Source organism: Ursus arctos, unplaced genomic scaffold, assembly GCF_023065955.2.
Source record: "Ursus arctos isolate Adak ecotype North America unplaced genomic scaffold, UrsArc2.0 scaffold_39, whole genome shotgun sequence".
Lineage (NCBI taxonomy): Eukaryota > Metazoa > Chordata > Mammalia > Carnivora > Ursidae > Ursus > Ursus arctos.
Genome location: NW_026623055.1, coordinates 1,566,014 through 1,589,029, shown reverse-complemented (window position 1 = coordinate 1,589,029; position 23,016 = coordinate 1,566,014). Strand labels below are relative to the sequence as shown.

The following is a 23,016-nucleotide window of genomic DNA, read 5'->3' as shown; positions in this document are numbered from 1 at the left end:
TTCAGGGTGCCACTCTATCTGGCCACCTTGTGCCTCTTGGACCAAGTTTGCTCCTCACTCACCTCTTACCGACCAGGATTCCTTGCAGTTTTGGGAACCTGCTAAACATGCCTCCAGGCTTCTGCATTTGTCATTCCTGATATCCAGAATACTTTCCCCTGGAATCCATACTTCTGTCTGGTCTTACACTTCAATGTCACCTTCGCAGACCACCCAGTATAAAACAGCAGCAGCCTGTCCCCCCAGACATCCTCTCTTCCCTGCTTCGCATTTGTCTCTACATGCTCAGCGTCATGTGGCATATCTTTGTTTGTTTTACTCTCCTCTTCCAGACTGCAGGCTCTATGACGGTAGGGATTTTACTGTATTCACTGCTGCGATCCATTCTTACAACAGTGCCTAACGTTTGTGGAAAGAAGAGATTATCTAGCCTGGGTCATTAGGTTAATCATGATGTCATTGGCAGGGAAAGAAAAAATATATTCAGGGAGATGGTGGAATGCCTTCATGCCTTCTGGATGTTAAGTCTAAAGTGACAGATTCTTAAATTATCACTACATGCTGTAAATAAATACCTATTTTTAAGATTTTTTTTAAATTTATTTATTCGACAGGGTAGAGACAGCCAGTGAGAGAAGGAACACAAGCAGGGGGAGCGGGAGAGGAAGAAGCAGGCTCACAGCAGAGGAGCCCAATGTGGGGCTCGATCCCATAACGCCGGGATCAGGCCCTGAGCCGAAGGCAGACGCTTAACCGCCGTGCCACCCAGGCGCCCCAATAAATACCTATTTTTGATGGAGAAGAAAGTGAGTGCTAGGAGTAACCCACCTAGAACAGGACCTTTTTTTTACATTTTTTATTTTATTTTTTAAATATTTTTTTATTATGCTAGTCACCATACAGTACATCCCTGGTTTTTGATGTAAAGTTCGATGATTCACTAGTTGCGTGTAACACCCAATGCACCATGCAATACGTGCCCTCCTTACTACCCATCACCGGTCTATCCCATTCCCCCACCCCCCTCCCCTCTGAAGCCCGCAGTTTGTTTCTCAGAAGTTGTGGTCCATACACACGTAGTAAAAGGGAGTGAAACTTGACTGGAGAATTCGTGCATTGTAACTTTAGTAACTTTTGTAAAACCAGATATGAAATTAAAAAAAAAAAAAGCATGAGAGACTATAGACTCTGAGAAACTTTTTTTTTTTAAATTTCATATCTGGTTTTACAAAAGTTACTAAAGTTACAATGCACGAATTCTCCAGTCAAGTTTCACTCCCTTTTACTACGTGTTTATCTTTCTTTCATGTTCCAAATAGGCAAGGAAAATTTCACAGACTGCAAGGACAAAACAATTTCTTTCAAGAGGTATTTTCTCAAACCGTGAACACAAATCGGCTGGTCATTTACTCTGAGATTTTACTTCTGTGGGTCAGGTAGCAAAACGTCCCTCACCTTCACTCCTCAACTGGGGGTCTCTAATCCCATCTTCATTTCCCAGGTCTCTCCAGGAGGAAGTGAGTTCCAGGAGGGGTTTCAGAGGGCTCCAACAAGAGCCTTCTGCAGTTCAAAGGAGCAGTCCCTGGATTTGGCTGTTGGTCAAAGGATGCAATCAGTGAAGGAGAGAAGACTGGACGTGCCCTGTCCCCGTCTCCGCCTCCGCGGGGATGCTCTTTAGGCTGCTGGTCTCTTGGAAAAGGGGGGTCTTGGGGCGAACTTTCCCCTGGAGCATAAGGGTGTGCATTTCTCCAGCTGGGGAGGAGTGCCGGTGTTTGGGGGGTACAGGATGTCCAAGTTAAGGCTCTCTAAAGAATTTTTCCCAACGGATCTCCCCCAGGAAACTGACACTTCTGAGGAGCTTTTCTCCCTCGCATCAGGTCTCTATTTACCCGAAGAGTAAATGAGCCTGTTTTGAAAGCTATAAAAGGTGGCGCGGGGGGATCACGTCTGCCCTGGAGTCCGGCTTCCGGCTCTCTCAGTGTCAGTTAAAGCTCCAGGGGGTGAACGCAGTTGTCAACTGCTCATTCATTCAACAAATATTTATTGAGCGCCCGCTGAGTGCCAGGCACTGGGGGTGCCAGGGCCCAAGAAGCAACTTAAGAATTTATACTCGTTCCCCCAGAGGCACGGCGCGCAGTGGGAGCGACCCCGCACTCCTCGCCCACCCGCAGCTCGCCTGGGTGTGTCCCGCGCCTCCAGCGCTGCCCTCCCGACGCCCCCCGGGATCCAACCTCGAGGGTTTAACCCGGGGGAGGAAGGCGGGGGGGGGGGGGGGGGCGGCGCCAAACACTCAAAGGAAAAAAACCTGAGCCCAGTCGGCCCTGGGAAGCCGCTCCCGGGAAGTATGCGAGGCGAACCCAGGAGAGCGCAGCGCCCCGGGGCGGGCGGGAGAGGCCGGCGCCCGCGGGTCGGGGCGGGGAGGCGGCCCCGGCGGGAGGAGGGCGCGGCCCGCGGCAGGGGCTGGGGCCGCGCCGCAGGGAGGGGCGCGCGACTGCGGGGCTGCCCGGCCCAGCAGGTGACCGCGGGCCGGGGCGGAGCAGGAGCAAATCCGCGCGCGCGCGCGGCGCGGCGGGGAGACGGCTCGCGGGGTCGGCGAAGTTTGCCGGAACACGGCGGAGGAGCCCGAGCCGTGCAGGAGCGCGGCACGGCGGCTGCCGGGGACGCAGGAGCTGTAGCCGCCGCAGCCGCCGCTGCGGGGCGACGTCGCCGCCATGGCCAGCTGGATCCCGACCAAGAGGCAGAAGTACGGGGTTGGTGAGTGCTCGCCCCACCCCGCCCGCGCCCTGCTGCCGCGAAGTTCGCGGGAGCGGCCCTGCCTTGCGCAGAGTTGGGTGGCGGACGCCGGGCCGCTGGGTACCCGCGCTGCCCGGCACCGGTTTCGGCTCCCGCTGCCCTCGCGGGCTCAAGCAGAGCTCAACTCCCGCAGCGGCAGTTCCCGGTTGGGGACGTCCCTCCGGGTTTGGGGAATCCGAGTGCACTCGGGCTCCGGGACTGGTAATTGGGCTCCAGAACCCAGAGCTCCAGCGCTTTGCATGGTGGGAACGTCAAAAGATGAGCGCTCGCTTGCTATTCATTCATTTGGGGCACCGGGCCTGGGTGCTCGCCTTTCTCCTCCCCATCCTTGGGGTTTCATTGAGTAGTTGTAATCGGCCGCCGTCGGCGGATTGCGGGTTGCCGCTCGCGGACCCGGGGCTTTCTGACTTCCCTCTTCCTGGGTTCTCTCTGATGTCCCAAAGTGAGGGCTTGGCGGGAGAAAGCCGCCCGCCCCCCTTTCCTCCCAGGGACTGGGACCCTGCTAACAGTTATAAACTGAATGGGAAACTGAAGTCGTGGGGTGGAGGTGATGGAAGAGACATGAAGTGTGTGACCAGGCAACGGGGGTGGTTGCGCCGGGGGCTGATTGTGCAAACACCCTCGTCGCTAACGGAGCGTGTATGAGACAGTGTAAGACTGCCTTCCGAGCCCCGAGTTTCGTCGTGGGATAACATGAGGATATTTTGTTAAGAAAACTGTGACAGGTCCTGGCCAGGCCCTTGGCATTCCTAGCAGCCCTCCTGGAAGAACCCCCACCACCCGCGGAGGGATTGTTGTTGTGTTGTTTTGCATCGGAAACACTGGATGTGCCTGGTTTTGACCCGGGTGAAAAACCATGGCCCTTGCACCTTTTAACCAGGAGCGAGGTTGCAGAGGTCTCCTGGAAAGACTGCCTTAAGTCCGGCGATTACAAGGGCAAGTAGACTTCCCGGCGGTTCCCTAGAATGAACAACAGTTGTGTGTGTTGAGAATTTTATCACTTCCTCTCAGGTTCATTCATTGGGCCCATTTGTAATTTAATCTTTTACTCTCGTCCCTTTCCTGCCCCCATTTTCCCTCCGGGCTTGAGTTAGAAGGAGTGGTCCCTGAACCTCTTCGGTGCTTCTGCGTTTTCTGTCAGTGGAGTTCTTTCAGAGATACTCTTAACATCCTCTGGGTGCTTTTTACCTCTGTAACCGCGAGTCAGTTAAACCAACAACCAGACCCTTTTACATTTACTATAGTATTCTTGATTGTGACCCTTTATGTATGTATGTATCTGTGTATATAATAATATATATTGTATATACATAATTCCTTGTTTTCCCTCTGCTCCAAAAAGCTTGTTTCCTCTTAAATTTTATTTAGAATCCTTGCACTCTCCTGTGGCTACAACTCAGAAATGAGTAGGCGTTTCTTCTGCCTCAGACTACCTGGTCCTGGGGCTTCAGGCAGGTGCCAGCACTAGCCAGTAGTTATGGAAGTGAAATGGTCTAAGATAGAGGGAATCCATTTCTTTATTTTTGAGCATTTCAGAGTACTACTAAATTAAAGCATATTTAGCAATGCCTAATCATTAATTACTACTTACAAAGTTTAATTTTATCAGTTTTAATTTTAACAGGATCCAAAACTATTATGACTTTTGTGTAGTTAATGCAAGCATACCCCCAATATGGTTTTAATTGCCATAGTCATAGGAGCAAGTATGACATGTTTTCTTTTTAATATACTTTTTTTTTTCTATTCTGGGGTCAGGTTCCCCCGTTATTTATCATCAGTCGAGAAAGGTATTTGAATTACATTTCCAGGGCATAGGCGGTAGCAAAATGGCCCCAGGATGTAATTTGGCACACTTATTTTACTAGACACAATAGATTCTGATTAATCTTGGCTTGACAAAAGGACCCACTGTTAGGACAGATTAGCTGAGGAGATAAATCACCATTGTTTTTTTTTTTTTTTAAGATTTTATTTATTTATTCGACAGAGATAGAGACAGCCAGTGAGAGAGGGAACACAAGCAGGGGGAGTGGGAGAGGAAGAAGCAGGCTCATAGCAGAGGAGCCTGATGTGGGGCTCGATCCCAGAACGCCGGGATCACGCCCTGAGCCGAAGGCAGACGCTTAACCGCTGTGCCACCCAGGCGCCCCAACCATTGTTTATCCCTAAAACTCACTGTTGTTCCTAACACCTCCCTGCTTGGAAGCCTTCATTGGCCTACAGGGTAAAGTCTAAATTGAGCCCAATTTTCAAGGTTAAGATAATCTGGTTCAACCTATCTCCACCAACCTTATCTTTCCTGGCTTCTTTCTTGAACTCACCAGTGCCGACACTGCCCTTCCTTGCTCTTGCGCCATGTGCAATGGCGAGTCTCTCCTTTGAGACTTTGCTCTCTTGTGCCTGTCCCCTGTCCAGAGTGCCCTCCCACTTCTCCATCCCCCCAATCCGGCCTTTTCCTCAGGGCTCAAATCCATTGCCATTACTTCCCCAGATTTGGTATGAACCAGACCTTCCCAAACCTTTACGCCTGTCCTCACAGTCACTACATTGTGCCATCCTTTGTTACTTACCCTTTTATCCTTGGGTTCACTGAATCAGGTTATGGTTCTGTATTCCTGTCACAGTACTAGGCATAGAGCGTGTCTTCAGTAACCGCTTGTCCTTGGTGTTGAGGTGACATTCTAAAGCCCTAACCTAATTTCTGTGATGATTTAATGCAGTTCCTCTCCCACCCCCCCAACCCTCCATTCACCACCATTTGAGTTTTATTTTGTTTAGTTAAGTGCAGAAAGTGAGAGCCTTCACTCTGTCTTCATCTTTGCAAGTAAAAAGAGACAGAGAGAGAGAGAGAGAGAGAGAGAGAGATGTGCTGTTGAGAAAATAAGGAAGCATAGAGTAGAAAGACTCACTTAAACAGAATTAGGAAAATTGGCTTGTTGGACTTTTGGGGGGATAGTAATCACTTACGAGTGTCTGTTGGTCAGATTGCGTTTCTGGGTGAAGGAAGCCATATGGTAGCCATTTTGAAGCATTTCAATGACTCACAGCTACTCTGTGTGAGGGTAGGGCTTTGATCTCAATTTGAATTTTGCTAAGTGAAGCTAGCAGTCTCTACTCATATTATCTTGGTGCCACTATTGGTTGCTCCTGACGTAGCCCAGATTTTTCTATGGGGACTGAGATGCAATCTGTCTGGGCTTTCTTGGTTATTAAACATAGCTGTGTTGGCTCAATCTCTAGCATTTAGAAGGGCCTAAATGACCCATGTGTGTTATCTGTGTTATCAAGGGAAAGAAGCAGTAGATTTGCTTCTTTAAAGTTCTAGTCCATTCGTATCCCAGTGTGAAGTGCTCCCTGCCAAGTGCTTAGAATAAAGTGCTCTTCCTATAGCCATGGAAAATTCCCTTTCCTCCTTCCTTTTTCTTCTTTCTTTCTTTCTTTCTTTCTTTCTTTCTTTCTTTCTTTCTTTCTTTCTCTTTCTTTCTTTCTTTCTTTCTTTCTTTCTTTCTTCTTTACTTTCTCTCTTTCTCTCACTCTTTCTTTCTTTCTTGATTTTTTTCTGTTTGAGGATATGAGGGTACAATCACTTTTATTTAGATTTAAAGCAAATGTTAGTGGTATATATCCAGGTTACTCTTCTGATGATTGGAAACATTTATGTTTAAGTCTGCACCCAAACAAGCTATTTATATCAATAACAGCCCCAGACTATGTTGATGGTTGATTTTTTTTTTTTGCAAAATAGTTCATTATTGCTTATTTGTGATCTCTACTGTTATAATGTGATAAAAGATAGTGTGGGAGAATCTTTGCTTTCTGTTTGATTCTGCTAGGCCCCATTAATCTGAATGCATTTAGCTTGGTAGAGTAGATTCTCGAATGCTGGTGTAAAAATTGAAAGCAGACCCTTGTAGCTCTTTGTTAATGCATTCAGGTGTGCTGTGGGTTCCCGTCCAGCTCTTGGGGGGAGGATCTCAGAATAATCTCTAGTATTACTAGTCCAGTGTCCCTTTAAAGAGAAGAACTTAGTGTCTAAAGAGGTAAAGTGAATTGCTTAACACAAGGTAATCTTTTGACTACATGAACTCCCTTGGTCATCTGGTTAAGCCAGTGGATCCCTTCCTTAGAATAATGATTTTAAATACACAAAGTCAACTCTGAAGGATTGAAAATGAAACCCAGTTGTATTGAAATACAGCTGTCAAGATATTTTTCAAAATTTGTGATATTGTAATATACGTGCTTATCTGTGCACTAGATACCAAGATCTCCTGGCAGGTCTAATAACTACAGTACTTTTGAATTAGTGATGAGCATGTATGATTTTCTTAAGATATCTGCAGTAACTGTGAAATGATATGAAAATACCTATGATTTCAGTTTGGTACAAGTGGGGGTCTATTGCCTGTTGTCATAATTAAGGTACATGCTGAGGGTTAGAAAATAGAGATGTATTTTTTTCCCTTTTCAAGTCCATGGATCTCTGAATTTGAGCACAGACTAAAAATCCTTGGCTGAAGATCACACGGCAGATTAATTACTGAACCAGAGTAAGCAGCAGTAGTAAGTAACCCTTGTTGATCAGCTGTCTACAGAGGCAGGGTGCTGCTAGATATTGTACAGCTGATGAAGAAGTCTTTGCCCTAATGTGTTCTTGTTCTAATAACATCGAGGCTAAGAACAAAGGGCAGAGAGAAGTAATATTTATTATGAATTTACTTTGTTTTACAAAACCCTTTAATTCAGTATGTTCCAGGTACATGTGGGGGTTGTGGAGACATTTTCAGTGAGCCCATGAGATTGAAAACTTTTTTGGCTATGATGCTAAGATGTTATCGGCCTGTTTCACTCTACCCTCTCTTGAGTATATGGTTTCCCAGAGCCTGCATGAAGTGTGATATCACAGCAGATTGAACGCCGAAGTCGATGGGAGAACCCAGTTGCCTTTCATGAAGGTAGACATTAAAGAGATTTACGAAGATGCAAAGCAGTGCCTCTCCTAAGTGGTTTTGTTTGGAGAAGTGTTTTTTTTTTTAATGATTTTTTATTAGATTATGTTAGTCACCATACAGTACATCCCCGGTTTCCGATGTAAGGCTCGATGATTCATTAGTTGTGTATAACACCCAGTGCTCCATGCAATACGTGCCCTCCTTACTACCCATCACCGGTCTATCCCATTCCCCCACCCCCCTCCCCTCTGAGGTCCTCAGTTTGTTTCTCATAGTCCATAGTCTCTCATGCTTCATTCCCCCTTGTGATTACCCCCCCTTTCTTTATCCCTTTCTTCCCCTACCGATCATCCTAGTTCTTATGTTCCATAGATGAGAGAAATCATGTGATAGTTGTCTTTCTCTGCTTGACTTATTTCACTTAGCATTATTGGAGAAGTGTTTTTATTTGGAAAAATACATATTCACAAAAAACATGCATTGGGTTTATTATGATTATTTTATTATTTATTTAAATTTTTAAAAACTTTTATTATTTGAGAAAGAGTGTGCAAGAAGGGGGAGGAGCAGAGGGAGAAGAACGAGCAGACTCCACCCTGAGCATGGAGCCCAAGGTGGGGCCTGATCACAGGACCCGGAGATCATACCCTGAGCTGAAATCAAGAGTCGGTCACTCAACCAACTGAGCCACCCAGGTGCCCCATGATTATTTTATTTTTAAGATTTTATTTATTTATTTGAGAGAAAGAGAGCACAAGTGGAGGAGGAGGGGGGTAGGGGGGAGGGGGAGGCAGAAGCAGACTCCCTGCTGAGCAGGGAGCCCCCTACGAGGCTCCATCCCAGGACGCCAAGATCTTGACCTGAGCCAAAGTCAGCTGCTTAACTGACTGAGCCACCCAGGCGCCCCTATTATGATTATTTTAAATTAGTTAAGTAAAAAAGTATAAAATGTCTCAGTTTTACTTTCTAATATGGTAAATAGTGACAGATGGAACCCAGATAAACAAAATCTCTTTGAGAGTCTCGTAACTTTTAAGAGTATAAAGGGGTTCCAAGACCAAAAAGTTTCAGCTTTGCTTCTCTACCTGCTATTTCATTAAATTGAGATAATGCTGTAGTTCTCATCTATCGTCCCCTTTCCCAGATAAGACAACTGAGGCTCACAGAGGGTACGTTTTTCATCTATGGCTGTATAATCTTACTCTCAAGCCAAAACTCTACTCCATATGTTTCCCCAGACTTTAGTTGTTCATTGTCACCTTGATCTCTGCCGTGTCCAGGTGACCTTGTGAAGCAGCTTCATGCCTGATTCCAACCCGTTTGCCTGGTCTGTTTCCTAGTTCATCTTCTATGTTGCGACCTTTTTTTTTTTTTTTGTCTTTACTGAAAACAATTATTGCAAAAGAAAATCCTACATTCCTACCACTAAAGGAGAACCAGTATCACATGTCATAGGAAAGAGCAACTATAAAAATAACACCAACAAAAATAAAACAGCAGTGTACTGGAGTCTGGCTAGAATCTGGTACCTGTCAAGCCATTTCTCTATTAAAGAGCAAGGATGATGCCCAACTCCAGCGTTCTCTCTGTTGTAATGTAGATCCCTGTGATTGGTGGAAGTTAATATTCTGTAAAGTAGCTGGGAACACTGACTTAGGGAATACTGAGCCATCGCTCCTAGGCGAAATTCAAGGTCAGGTTGCTGTGAGCCTCTGGTCACATTTTCATCAACTGGTCAGTACATAACCTTATTTTATGTGTCTTCCGTGTAAGGTTTAAAGACTTTATTTATTTATTTATTTATTTATAAAGATTTTATTTATTTATTTATTTATTTATTTATTTGACGGAGAGAGAGACAGCCAGCAAGAGAGAGGGAACACAGGCAGGGGGAGTGGGAGAGGAAGCAGCAGGCTCCCAGTGGAGGAGCCTGATGTGGGGCTCAATCCCAGGGCTCTGGGGTCACGCCCTGAGCCGAAGGCAGATGCTTAACCACTGAGCCACCCAGACACCTCTTTGGCAGTCCTTCGACATTGGTTTATAGGTAGCATCCAGCATACCTCAGGAATCATGGGCTTTTATTTTTAAGTTTAAAAATGTTATATGCAAGTAATGAATCATGGAACTTTACATCAAAAACTAGGGATGTATTGTATGGTGACTAACATAATAAAAAATATTATTTTTTAAAAAAAGTAAGAGGTTAAAAAAATGTGCTTTGGACATCAGGCGAAGAAATGACTTTGAGGCAGAGATTTGGGTAAGCAAGGGAAAGCAGAGGATGGTTGTGTTAATTTTATTTTTGCAAGTGATGTCCAGGCCGTGTGCTCCGGCAGTCGGGACTCAAACGATTGTCTGAATTACTGGCAGCCAGTTCCCAAGCAAGAGACGAAAGTGGTCTTTGTCTTTCCCAAAGCTCTGTGCCATCGCAAAGCTGCTGTTGTTCCAGTGGCTTTATAGTCATGGATCCACGTTTCCAGATTGTGCCATTTTCTCCTACTTTCCCATACCCCATTAAACTCGGGGACTGCCCATGTCAGATACAGTAGTTGGACCCCTTGGAAGCCCTCTCTCTCTAAGAATCCTAGGCATCCATTCTTTATCTTGTCAAATAACTTGAGGAAAAGAGATCGGAGCAGAGATTCATTCCCTCTTGAAGATAGCTCTTGGCTGACTCAGCCAAGGTGCGTAAGAATGCATCCTGCTGACCGGTTTGTTACATGTGTACCTGGGACAGGATGTGCCGTACTTTGTCTGTACTTTCTCTGAGCCTGGAGTGATAGGGCTCTCCCTCCCCAGACTTTCCTGCTGGAGACTGGTTATAAGTCATAAATCTGAGTTACAGAATCTGACAGCTTTGCCTTTTTGTGTGTAGAATCAAAATATTAAGGGCTAGAGTCTATACGTATCCCTTCATAGCTAACATCCTTGTATATTGGAAAAATATGCCGCAGAGGCATAAAGTGATTAACCAGAGTCATGGGTCTACTAGCAGATTTGTTTCAGCCTATTGTCTTCTGGCTGCTTCCTCTCTCTTTATAACCAGACAGAGCAAGTTTCTTTATACGCCTACTTAGGGGTCTGACAAGTAATTGAACCCCACGCAGTCCTAACGGGAAAATGTCTGTCTTCCCTGGGTTTTTTCTTGGTGGAGGTTTTGTTATAAAGAAGATCCAGCTATCAAATCATCTTCTCCCCCCCCCTTATTGAAATATCATTGACATATAACATGATGGCAAGTTCACTTGTACAGTGTCAAGTGTCTAGAATGTGAAATGATCACCACGTTAAGTCTAGTTAACATCCATAAGCACACATCGTTATAAAGTTTTCCTGGTGATGGAGACCTTTTTTTTTTTTTAAGATTTATTTATTTATTTTAGAGAGAAATAGCATGAGTAGGAGGGGCAGAGGGAAAGGCAGAGGGAGAGAGAGAGTCTCAAGCCGACTCCACACTAAGCATGGAGCCCGATGTGGCTCGATCCCGTGATCCTGAGATCACAGCCTGAGCTGAAACCAAGAGTTGCACGGGTAACCAACTGCGGCACCCAAGCGCCCCGTGATGAGGACTTTTAAAGGCTAATTTCAACTTTCAAATAGACAGTACAGTATTATTAACTGTAGTCATTAGGCTGTACACTACATCCCCAGGACTTACTTATTTTAGAATTGGACTTTTAAAGGCTAATTTCAACTTTCAAATAGACAGTACAGTATTATTAACTGTAGTCACTAGGCTGTACATTACATCCCCAGGACTTACTTATTTTAGAATTGGAAATTTGTACCTTTCGATCGCCACCCATCCCCCACCTCTGGCAGCCACCAATCTGTTCTATCTATGAGTTCCATTTTTGGGGTTTTTTTTTTTTGCTTACAATCCACATGTAAGTGATATCAGACAATATTTGTCTTTCTCTCTCTGTCTTCTTTCACTTAGCATAATCCTGCAAATGGCAGGATTTTCTTCTTTTTTATGGGTGAATAATATTCCGGTGTGTCTGTATCACATTTTCTTTATCCATTCATCCATCAGTGGACGCTTAGCTTGTTTCCAAATCTTGGCTATTTTAAATAATGATGCATGAAACATGGAGGTGCAGCTATCTTTTCAAGTTAGTGTTCCTTTGAATAAATACCCAGAAGGGGGATTGATGGATTAGATGGTAGTTCTATTTTTAATTTTTGAGGAAACTCCATACTGTTTTCCATACTAGCTGCACTAATTTACATTCCCATCAACTGACACAAGACTTTCCTTTGCTCCATATCCTCACTAATACTTGCTTCTTGTCTTTTTAATAATAACGTTCTAAAAGATTTGCGGTGATATTGTGGTTTTGATTTGTGTTTCCCTGATGATTCGTGACATTGGACATCTTTTCATGTGTCTCTGGGGCATGTGTCTTTGGAAAAATGTCTGTTCATATCTTCTTCCCATTTCTAATTTGGATTTTTTTTTTTTGCTACTGAGTTTATGATTTCTTTCTATATTGGATAACTCCTTATCAGATAGGTGATTTGCAGATATTTTCTTCCATTTGGTAGGCTGCCTTTCCGTTTTGTTGACGGTTTTCTTTGCTGTTCACCTTCCCCTTTTTAAGAGTTCTGGGAAGGAAGGATGTTTTGAAGGTTTGAGCCTGCAAAGTAGAAGTCACGCTGTGGGTTCCATGGTGGTCATGTTTCAGGCCTGCTATGGGCCCAGTGGTCTTTGGTCCATGGTATTGACATAATGTCAGTCGCCCAGCACCATGGTATTGAAATAATGTCAGTCGCAAAATTAATAAGTAGTGTGACAGTCTTACAACTTTACAGGCATGTTTGAGAATGAATGTTACTATGGTTTACCGAGTGTTGATGGGTGAAGGAGAGGTCATGTATCGATCATAAAGGATTATAATATTGACCTGGAAGTGAGAGAACGTTGGTCTTTTTTTAGACCTGTATTTTGAGCAAAATAGTGATGCTTTATTCAGAACACTTAAGCTAGGAGAAGTCTGAGCAAGGCTCCCTGCTGTCGTGGGGGATGCCAGTCCTCCTGCACTGTTCTGATGGGAAGGGGCAGTGGGCAGTTCGATACTGGGAGGATATGCTCCCTCATCTCAGGCCGAGAGCTACTGTGGACTTCGTATTGGAACACACTCCTCCTAGAACAGGGCTGGCGTCCGTCTACCTGGTTTCTGAGCTCTCCAGCCAGGCTTTGAGCTCCCTTATGAACAGAAGCAAATAAACAGAGAAGGCTTGCCCCCCACATCATGACAGCGTGATTCATTTTAGTTTTTCCATCTCACAGGATTGTGAGGCATAGTTTCTATGAACTTCCATGCTTGTATATCTTTTCTCAATCAGTGGGTACTCGAAGCATAGTTACACATTTATTGTCTTTGAAAAAGGAATCCAAAGGCTCAGAAAATGTTGGGAACTTTGGTATAAGCGTAATTCTAATGTGCCGTGTCTTATAAGAATACTGTATGTGCCGTATCATTGTGGTCTGAAAGATCCAATTAAAATTGGTATAACCTTGGGGCGCCTGGGTGGCACAGTGGTTGGGCGTCTGCCTTCGGCTCAGGGCGTGATCCCGGCGTTACGGGATCGAGCCCCACATCAGGCTCCTCCACTGGGAGCCTGCTTCTTCCTCTCCCACTCCCCCTGCTTGTGTTCCCTCTCTCACTGGCAGTCTCTATCTCTGTCAAATAAATAAATAAAATCTTAAAAAAAATCTTTTAAAAAAAATAAAATAAAATAAAATAGGTATAACCTCTATCAAATATTGATTTAAAATGCATATACCTTTTGACTTACCAATTCCACTTCTGTGAGTTTATCCTGAAGATACAGTAACACATGTGGGGAATGATATATGGACAAGTGTATTCATTAGAGCATTTTCATAAAAAAATGTGAAAATGTATGTGAGTCAGTGGGGGATGGGTTTAGTAATTTATGGCACATGCATATAAATATCAGGCTCAAACAGACAAAGTGTCTGCTAAAGATGATACTGATGATACTGGCATTTGGTGGTTTAAGGATGATCTCTTCAAAAAATGGTGCCGGGTCAATTGGTTGTGTATATTGAAAAAATGTGCTGGACCCTTGCCTCATGCCAAAAGAATTGATCACTGGACCCCTACTTCATGCCATAAAAAATGATTCCAAAGGTCTGAAAGGTGGAGACTTTCAAAAGAGAGCACAATAGGGGTGTCTGGGTGGCTTAGTCAAGCATCTGACTCTTGATTTTGGCTCAGGTCATGATCTCAGGGTTGTGAGATTGAGCCCTGTGCCCGGCTCTGTGCTAAGCGGGGACCCTGCTTGAGATTCTTTCTCTCCCTCTGCCCCTCCCCCGCTTTCTCTCTTTCTCTAAGAATAAATAAATACATCTTTAAAAAAAAAAAAAAGCAGAGAGCATAAGAGAACATCTTGACCTTGGAATAGGCAGAGATTCTAAAAAGGGACACAAAATACACTAACTTAGGAAAAAAAAATTATACCAAGTCTATTAAAATTAAGAACTTCTGTTCACAGAAAGACACCCTTGAGAGATTAAAATGGCAACCCACAGAAGGAAGAAGACATTCCCAGTACACGTGTCTGACCAACGGATCATATTGCCAACATGTAAAGAACTAGAAATCAGTAAGAGAAAAGAATAACCCAATAGAAAAATGGGCAAAAGACTTGAATAGATTATCATAAAAGATGATAATCCAAATGTCCAGTAAACCTTTGGAAGGTGGCTGCTTTCCATTTGTCATCGTGGAGTTGTAAACACAATGGCAGCCCCACCAGAAGAGCTAAACAGAACAAACAAAACCATGGAGGGCACCTGGCTGGCTCAGTCAGTTCAGCATCTGCCTGCGGCTCAGCTCATGATCCCAGGGTCCTGAATCGAGTGCTGCGTCGGGCTTCTTGCTCAGCAGGGAGTCTACTTCTCCCTCTCCCTCTACCCTTCCCTCCTGCTGGTGCTCTCTCTCTCTCTCTCTCTGACGAATAAATAACTAAAATCTCTAAACAAAACCAAACCATGGAATCATTCCGGCTATTGGTGAGGACATATGGCTGTAGGAAGTCTCACGTGTCGTGGAAGCGTACATCGATCGGTACAACCATTTTGGAAAGCAGTTCAGTAGTTCCTAGGAAAGTTAGGCGTGGACCTCCTCTGTGCCTCAGCAGTTTCACTGTTAGGGGAATGACAAGTTTGTGCAGAATGTTCAAGTACACTAAATAAAATAGCCCCAAATTGGGAACTACACACATACCCGTTGGCAGTTGAACATATGTATCAATGATGGTGTCTCCACTCAATGAAATACCATAGGGCAGTGAGAATGAAGGATTTACATGTCCTCACAAAAGTACAGTTTAATCCGACAAAAGGCTATGGGAAAGAAGGTGAACAGAAAAGGGTACCCATTGTATTATTGAATTTCTATAAATACGAATACAGGAGAAACTAATTGGTTTTTAGAAGTCAGGGTAGCGGTTACTCTAGGTGTGTGCAGGGTGAAAGGTGTGCTGGCAGTGAGGATGAGCAGAGCATTTAGGCTGTTGGTAATGTCCTTTCTTGATCAGGGTGCCGCATAGCTAGGTGATTCAGTTTATGAAAACCTAGTGCACTGTGCATGTGTGGCACGTGCATTTCCTGTATGTATATTACACCAAAAGAAGAATTTTGGAAAGGAAAAGAGTGAGGCAGCTATTTCCAAGATATATCTGAATGCAAGGGCAAGATGCAAAAAGTACCTATAGTACTAATTCTGTTAAATGAATATTTGTGCCTTACCCACTGTGGCCAGCACTGTTCAAGGCACTGAATGCAGTAGGCAGAGAAAGGTATGTGTTTGTGTGCGCTTGTAAATGCCAGACCATTTCTGAAACTGTACGTAAGAAATTGTCCCATCAGTCGTTTCTTGGAAGGGGATGGTGGATTGGGTGTCAGAAGTAGAGAGCTTTTATTGAGTACTTTTGCGTCTTTTAAAGTTTGTCTGATGTGGATTCGTTACCAATTTGAACAAATAAATAAATTGGACTTAAGGATCCTATGATTATTCATGTAATGTGTGACCTAAAGGCAGTAGCTGTTGTCACCTCTGTGTTAGGGGTCTAGCAAATGAAACAGAGTATTTTGGTGGTTTGCCCCAAATCACACAGGATGTCTTGTCTGGGTTCAGCAGTTAGGTCTTCGACCCCATCTCTCAAACTTACACTGACTCTTGCATATTCTAGCAGAAATCTAACCTTATGTGTCCCTGTGTTCTTGAGGACCGTCTGTAATTTTGTATACTTTGCTTTCTATGGTTGGGTGAATTACTTATGACACACTCTGTCTCTGTTCACAATCAAAAACCAATTCCAAGATTGTTCTTCACTTAAGGGCAAAATGGAATCTTCATGTTTACACCAGTCTCATCTCTTTATAACCCTAAAACTAAAAACTCGCAGAATCACATCTCACTAATTCTAACCTATCGGCTGTCCTAAGGCCCTAGATGACTATTTTATGGCTGATAAACCATTAGTCTCTGGCTTTGACCCCTCTATCTGTTCAGAGACAGTAGGTGTGAGGTCATGGTCTTTTTTTGTTAAGGTAATGGACAGTCCCGTGGAATACATAAGACTTGGTGTCGTTGGGGCGCCTGGGTGGCACAGCGGTTAAGCGTCTGCCTTCGGCTCAGGGCGTGATCCCGGCGTTATGGGATCGAGCCCCACATCAGGCTCCTCCGGTGGGAGCCTGCTTCTTCCTCTCCCACTCCCCCTGCTTGTGTTCCCTCTCTCGCTGGCTGTCTCTATTTCTGTCGAATAAATAAATAAAATCTTTAAAAAAATCTAAAAAAAAAAAAAAAAGACTTGGTCTCACATTACATAAAATATTTGGCTAACAAAACAGAACAGTTACATACGATTATTTCTTAGTCTAACAGCTTCACTAATAGGGTATGCCTTTCAAAAAAATAAGTCCTGTTCTGCATGAGTGAAGAAGAACAAGGCACAGATGTTGATTTACTCAGTGCCACATGGTAAGCCGACATGGTAACTACTTCCAGTCCTGCAGACTGTGGTTAGTGCCAGTGGCCAAACCACGCTTAAAATCAGAATTGTCAAGGCAGACGCAAGAGTGAAGTTTTGGAGGGTAGCTTCTTGTGGCTTGGAACTTTGAAGTTCAGGTCTACTAACTTTTGTTACTCTTGGCCTTTATGAAGTCATACAAGGCTCTAAGCCAAGTGAGAAGTTGGGAATATGATTAGCACACTTCCTGGTACCGCGGGCAGTATGGCGATCATTACCTGAAATTTTGCTAGGCCGGAGCCTGCCTGAGAGTACGCTGGGCTGGCAATCAGGTGCCCTTGTTTGCAGAGCAGGGTAGATTATTAAGTAGTTAATGTTGGTTAGCTCTGAACCCATCTTCAAAGGTCCAGACTAAACTCTAGTATCAAAGTGTCAAAGTTCTTATGGCTGGAAATGGCCTGGTCTTGCAAAAATTGTCATAGAAAATATGTGAATTCCCAGGGGTCTCTGGGTGAGGGGACTTCTATTCTCTGTTTCTGTGCTCTTGAAGTAGCACTCGCTCACTGGCTCAGATCAGTCTGGGATCTGAAGAGGTAAAAATAAATAATAAACTCACACATAACTGACTGACTAACATGGGTGTTTTGAGTCAGGCCAACTGGAATTTTTTTTTTTTTTTTAAGATTTTATTTATTCGACAGAGAGAGAGACAGCCAGTGAGAGAGGGAACACAAGCAGGGGGAGTGGGAGAGGAAGAAGCAGGCTCCTAGCGGAGGAGCCTGATGTGGGGCTCGATCCCAAAACGCCGGGATCACGCCCTGAGCCGAAGGCAGACGCTTAACCGCTGTGCCACCCAGGCGCCCCAGGCCAACTGGAATTTGAATCCCTACTCACTCTGACGAACTTACTGCTCTGAGGAAGTACACGTTCTCCGAGTACCTGCTACTTTCCAGTGGCTCATGGGCTGTGAGGATTATGTAAGATACAGAATGTGTGGAAAATACATAGAGAGAGTAGGCACTTCATAAAGGCTGGCTTCCTTCCCTCTGGCTTGATAGAATGCCACACAGTCCATCCTCTCCAGCCTTGTCTCCGGTCATGGACACACAGCCATTTGTGACCAGTAGCCCGCCATTTCTGGCCCTATCACACAGACTATCATAGAATCTGAAAACAGGAGTCCCCTGAGGACAGAATCCTGAATGACTATCTTGTGGGCCTGTGAGCCTCTCCTAAAGAAGACCGATGCCTGCTTGAGTCAAAGAGTTGACTGTGTATAGAATACTGCAGAGTATTTCAGAAGAACCGTAGACACCTTGGGAGAGGCCAGTACCCAGTTCACGTTGGGTGACGCGAGGATTGCAGCTCCAGCTTTTTTTCCATTTGCGCGATAGCTTCAGGGAGGTCTTTTTGGAAGCTCACAGATTCAGAAATGGTTTGACTCTGGAAGAATTCCTTTCATGTTTGAGTTCCGATCTAAGCCAAGAGCCTTGGAAATTTTGAATCCACCTCTTTGGTATAGTTGCTATAGAAAATATAATGATCACTATGGTAAACATATCATATATTAAAATATATAGCATATTGGGGCGCCTGGGTGGCTCAGTCGTTAAGCGTCTGCCTTTGGCTCAGGGCGTGATCCTGGTGTTCTGGGATCGAGCCCCGCATCAGGCTCCTCCGCTGGGAGCCTGCTTCTTCCTCTCCCAGTCCCCCTGCTTGTGTTCCCTCTCTCGCTGGCTGTCTCTCTCTGTCAAATAAATAAATAAAATCTTAAAAATATATATATAACATATTAAAAGAATGTATAAATTATCATAGTTTTGTTTTAAGAATTATTTAGTGAACTATCCAACCCTTAGCTATTTGGGAATTTTTCCATTAAAAGAACCATTTCACGTTTCACAGGTCAAAGCTACCATTTAGAGAAACATGCATTTAGCTTACAGCAAAATTCTGAAGCTCTCCTGGTGAGAAGTACTTAGATATAGACCGCAATGAAAAGAAAACTACACTCATTTTCCTTAGCCCGTAACGTGAGAGTTCAGAAGGAAAGAAGCACTTCTCACTAAGAATAAACTGTGAAATGCGTGGGAAGTTGTTGGAGGCTGTGCCAGGGGGTTTGTAAGAGGAAGTACACAGAAGTTCGCAACTATTAGTGGTTAATTCGAAGGTACTTAAATCCGCAGTGACTAAATGGCATTAATGTTACATCAACAAATTGACCTGCAAAGGTAACCATCCTCAATGTCCCTGTGATCGTGAATGATTTGTACTTAAAAGTAAGTATATGAAAGTCCTCATTATAGTTGTCATTGCTCCAGAAATAAGTTAAAAGAAGCCTTGCTTATCTTTTCCCTGCTAAGACTACTGTAACGTTCGCCAGGTCATCTCTTCAAAAGACAGCTGGCCTGATTGTTAGAGTGTTCGATTAAGAAAACTAGATACTAAGGCAACATAAGGGTTCCAGCTTGCTCAAACTCTCGGTCAAGCCTAGAAACCTAATAACTGTGGATTATATTGACCATATTTGAATCAGTTATTGAAGCTGAAAAAATCGATCAACTTCTATTTCTGGAATTCAAAACAATACTCCTAAGACTAGAAGCAATCCTTCGTAGCCACAGATTATCAATGAAGATATTTGGAATTTCCATGTTTTTGTTTAAAAATGGTCACATGTATACAGGTCCTTAGGGTTGACCCTAATGCTTTACAGCATTTCAGTTGCAGTCATCCAAGTAGAAGTGTGTGAAGAAAAATACCCCACCGTTAAGCTTACTGATACATGAAAATGTTATCTGCAAAATAAACCACAGGTGAAATGCTGTAAATATGTGTTGGAGCTCTTCAGTGAAGGAAGTGGGTTACGTTTTAAAGTTGAATGAAATAATCATAACTCATCAGTAAAATGTGTGACCCTTGATAAAATGTGTCACTTTTAGTCTAATTCAGTGTGGTGATTTCTAAGGTATTTTTGCTCATTCCTCAGTATGAAAATCCGCATCGTTGAGTTACTCATTGGGGCTCATATGTCACTTTTTCAGAACCTTATCCAAAATGTCAGTTGAATCCTCGACATCAGTATATTCTTGAAAACCTGGCAAGTTTTACTTTTTTCTACTTTCTTTAAATTGTCATTAATGTAGTTTAATACACTTTATTAGTAAATCCAAAGAAGAAATCAAGAATAGATGTAGAAAAGAAAAGTTTTTGGTTCTTTGTGTATTTAGGAGTCTAGTTTAGTATTTGAGTGATTTATTCAATAATAATTGTTGAATGCCACTTAAAACAAAATGAAAATCATCATCTTTTACCTATAAAAAAATCCCTTACATAGATGAATTCACAAATGGAAATTGGTGGTATGCTTTCTTAAGACGAAATTGTTGGGATTTAAAATATGATATTTTTATATGATTTGATATCTCTCAAATCTGAGAAATAAAAATCCATTCTGCAGATAGTTTTAAATTTGCATTTTCAAGTTAATATTTTCAGTGGGATGTTAGACCTACCACGCGAGCAGATTTGTCCTGAGAGTATTTCCATATCTCTGCCGTGAAGTGCATCCTTAGTCTGGAACTGAATGAAGCAAAGTTGCTCACATTACCTCGAGATACAGACTCAGGGACTGCTCTCTGTTACGGGGTATTAAATGGCTCTCTCTGGTAAGCAGTGTACAGAATAATCCTGTGCAGTCTGAAAAATCCCTAGAGATGTTTACATTTAAATTGCCTGTTTTCCACTGAAAAGCAAAATAATTCCAGTGGAGAAATATTACCATTTATGTTCAGGAAAAAAGGATGGGCAGACCCGTAGCTGCAGAACTTCAGTACCAACTAAATATTTAGTAAATAAAGCAAAAGAAGAGCTGAAAATGAGTTTGAAATCCATATGTAATGTGCAGTAGGCTTACATGATATTAATTGATGGCATAAATATATGCAATGTTAAACTTACTAAAAATTCACTGTGAGGGGCGCCTGGGTGGCACAGCGGTTAAGTGTCTGCCTTCGGCTCAGGGCGTGATCCCGGCGTTGTGGGATCGAGCCCCACGTCAGGCTCCTCCGCTATGAGCCTGCTTCTTCCTCTCCCACTCCCCCTGCTTGTGTTCCCTCTCTCACTGGCTGTCTCTATCTCTGTCGAATAAATAAATAAATAAATAAATAAATAAATAAATAAATAAAGTCTTAAAAAAAAATTCACTGTGAGACTAGAGCAATGCTCTTAACTTCCCAGTCGTTGCTGGCAGTTTTGAACGAAAGGAAGTTTTGGTTTGGGTTTACGCCCCTTATCATCATTTAACAATAATGTCGTCTTCATCATTATTAACATACTCGTTCTCATCCTTATTTTCATTGTTAAACAAAACGTGTCACAAAGCATTGTTTTCATAACCATATGTATATTAACTCTGGTTTCACAAACGAGAAATTGGATTCTTATAGAAGAGTTTTAAATACCTTGCCTGAGGTCATGAAGTTATTTTAAACGACAGTTGGGATTTGAACCTGTGTCATCTGGTCCCATAGGTCACTTCTCACATTGCAAAAATCGTATCATAACTTTAAACATAATTTGGGAAAGAACATGTTTTCTAGGTTTCTCATATATGGGGGAGCGATTAGAAAGTGACTCAGAATACTAAATTTTCACGTAACTGGGTTACGTTGCAGATGCTATTTTAGAAGCAAAGGTTCAAAGACAAAGGTGCCTTTAAACATGGAGACACAATTAATTAGATTTTGATTGTTTGAGTGAGGTGGTACCACGGTGAAAATAGTGTTGTTACTATTAACTATTCCCCAGTGAACCACTCCCTGTATTTATGTCTTGTGCGGTCCCCTCATACATTGACTCTACGCCTGACCTTGTGACTTTCTTTAGACAATTTAACAATTGTAAGCACCACACAAATAGAAATTTTATAAACACTTGCAAATTGTGCTGTTCTCTTGTATTATAGTTACAGTGTAAAGAAGTCCAAGCTGTCTATAGGCAGGCAGCGCGTGTAGACAGAGAGAAGTGTACAGGATTTATCTGGACTTTCTAGCCTAGCCAAACCACCATCTGAAAGCAACCTAGTAAGCTCAGTCATCTCCATATAAGCGGAATGGCCAAGATGGACTCATTCAACCCACAAAATCAGGAGAAATAATAAATCGTTGCTGTTATAAGCCATTAATTATTGGAGCAGTTTGTTACACAGCAATAGTCAATCAAAATGCAGAGAGTCTTATTAAATAACTTTGTCAAGAATCTTATTTCAGTGGAAAAGAATAATTTATATGAATGAACTGGAATCTCATCCACATATTTAGTAGGGTCTATGAATATCTTATACACATATTTAATAAGATCTGTAGCATGAATAAATATCCCATACACATATTTAGCAGGGTCTGGGACAAAATGTATAATCAAGGAATTTTGTAATTATAAGCTATTTTATTGATAGAAATGTCATTTATTGGATTCTTACTGCCACATTTTTGATGCTACAGTCAGGGAAATGATGGTTTCATTTCAAATACCTTTCATATGTATATAGTATATATGTGTATACAAACATATGTATGTATATGCACATAATATACATACATACATATGTATATACATGCATGTATATATATTATTGCCTAGAATATATGTAAAATGTGGTTTTAATCAGTTTAAGTAATAATGAATTAATATAATTAATATAAAGAAATTTATTTTTTTAAATTTTTATTCCAAATTGATGTCTGTGTTTTAATTGATTAGTTCAACTCATTTGTATTGATTATGTTGAAACTAAAATTTAATCTTGTTTTTTATTTTCAAATTACTTTTAATTTTTTCTTTTTTGCTATCCATTTTTTTATTTTATTTTTTTTTATTATGTTAGTCACCATACAGTACATCCCTAGTTTTCGATGTAAAGTTCCATGATTCATTACTTGCGAATAACACCCAGTGCACCATGCAATATGTGCCCTCCTTACTACCCATCACCAGTCTATCCCATTCCCGGACCCCCCTCCCCTCTGAAGTCCTCAGTTTGCTTCCCAGAGTCCATAGTCTCTCATGGTTCATTCCCCCTTCTGTTTACCCCCCCTTTCTTCTTCCCCTTCTTTTCCTACCAATCTTCCTATTTCTTATGTTCCATAAATGAGTGAAACCATATGATAATTGTCTTTCTCTGCTTGACTTATTTCGCTTAGCATTATCGCCTCCAGTCCAATCCATATTGTAGCAAATGTTGAGAAATCGTTCTTTTTAA

General features: G+C 42.7%; 1 protein-coding gene across 1 annotated transcript in view; it reads left to right on the top strand.

The window, feature by feature from the left end:
• Positions 1-2,344: 2,344 nt before the first annotated feature.
• Positions 2,345-23,016, top strand: part of LOC125282369 (small G protein signaling modulator 1-like) — a 56,971-nt gene continuing 36,299 nt past the window's right edge. Inside the window, 1 exon segment of the mRNA XM_057306482.1 lies at positions 2,345-2,754. Coding sequence (XP_057162465.1) covers positions 2,345-2,754 — 410 coding nt within the window.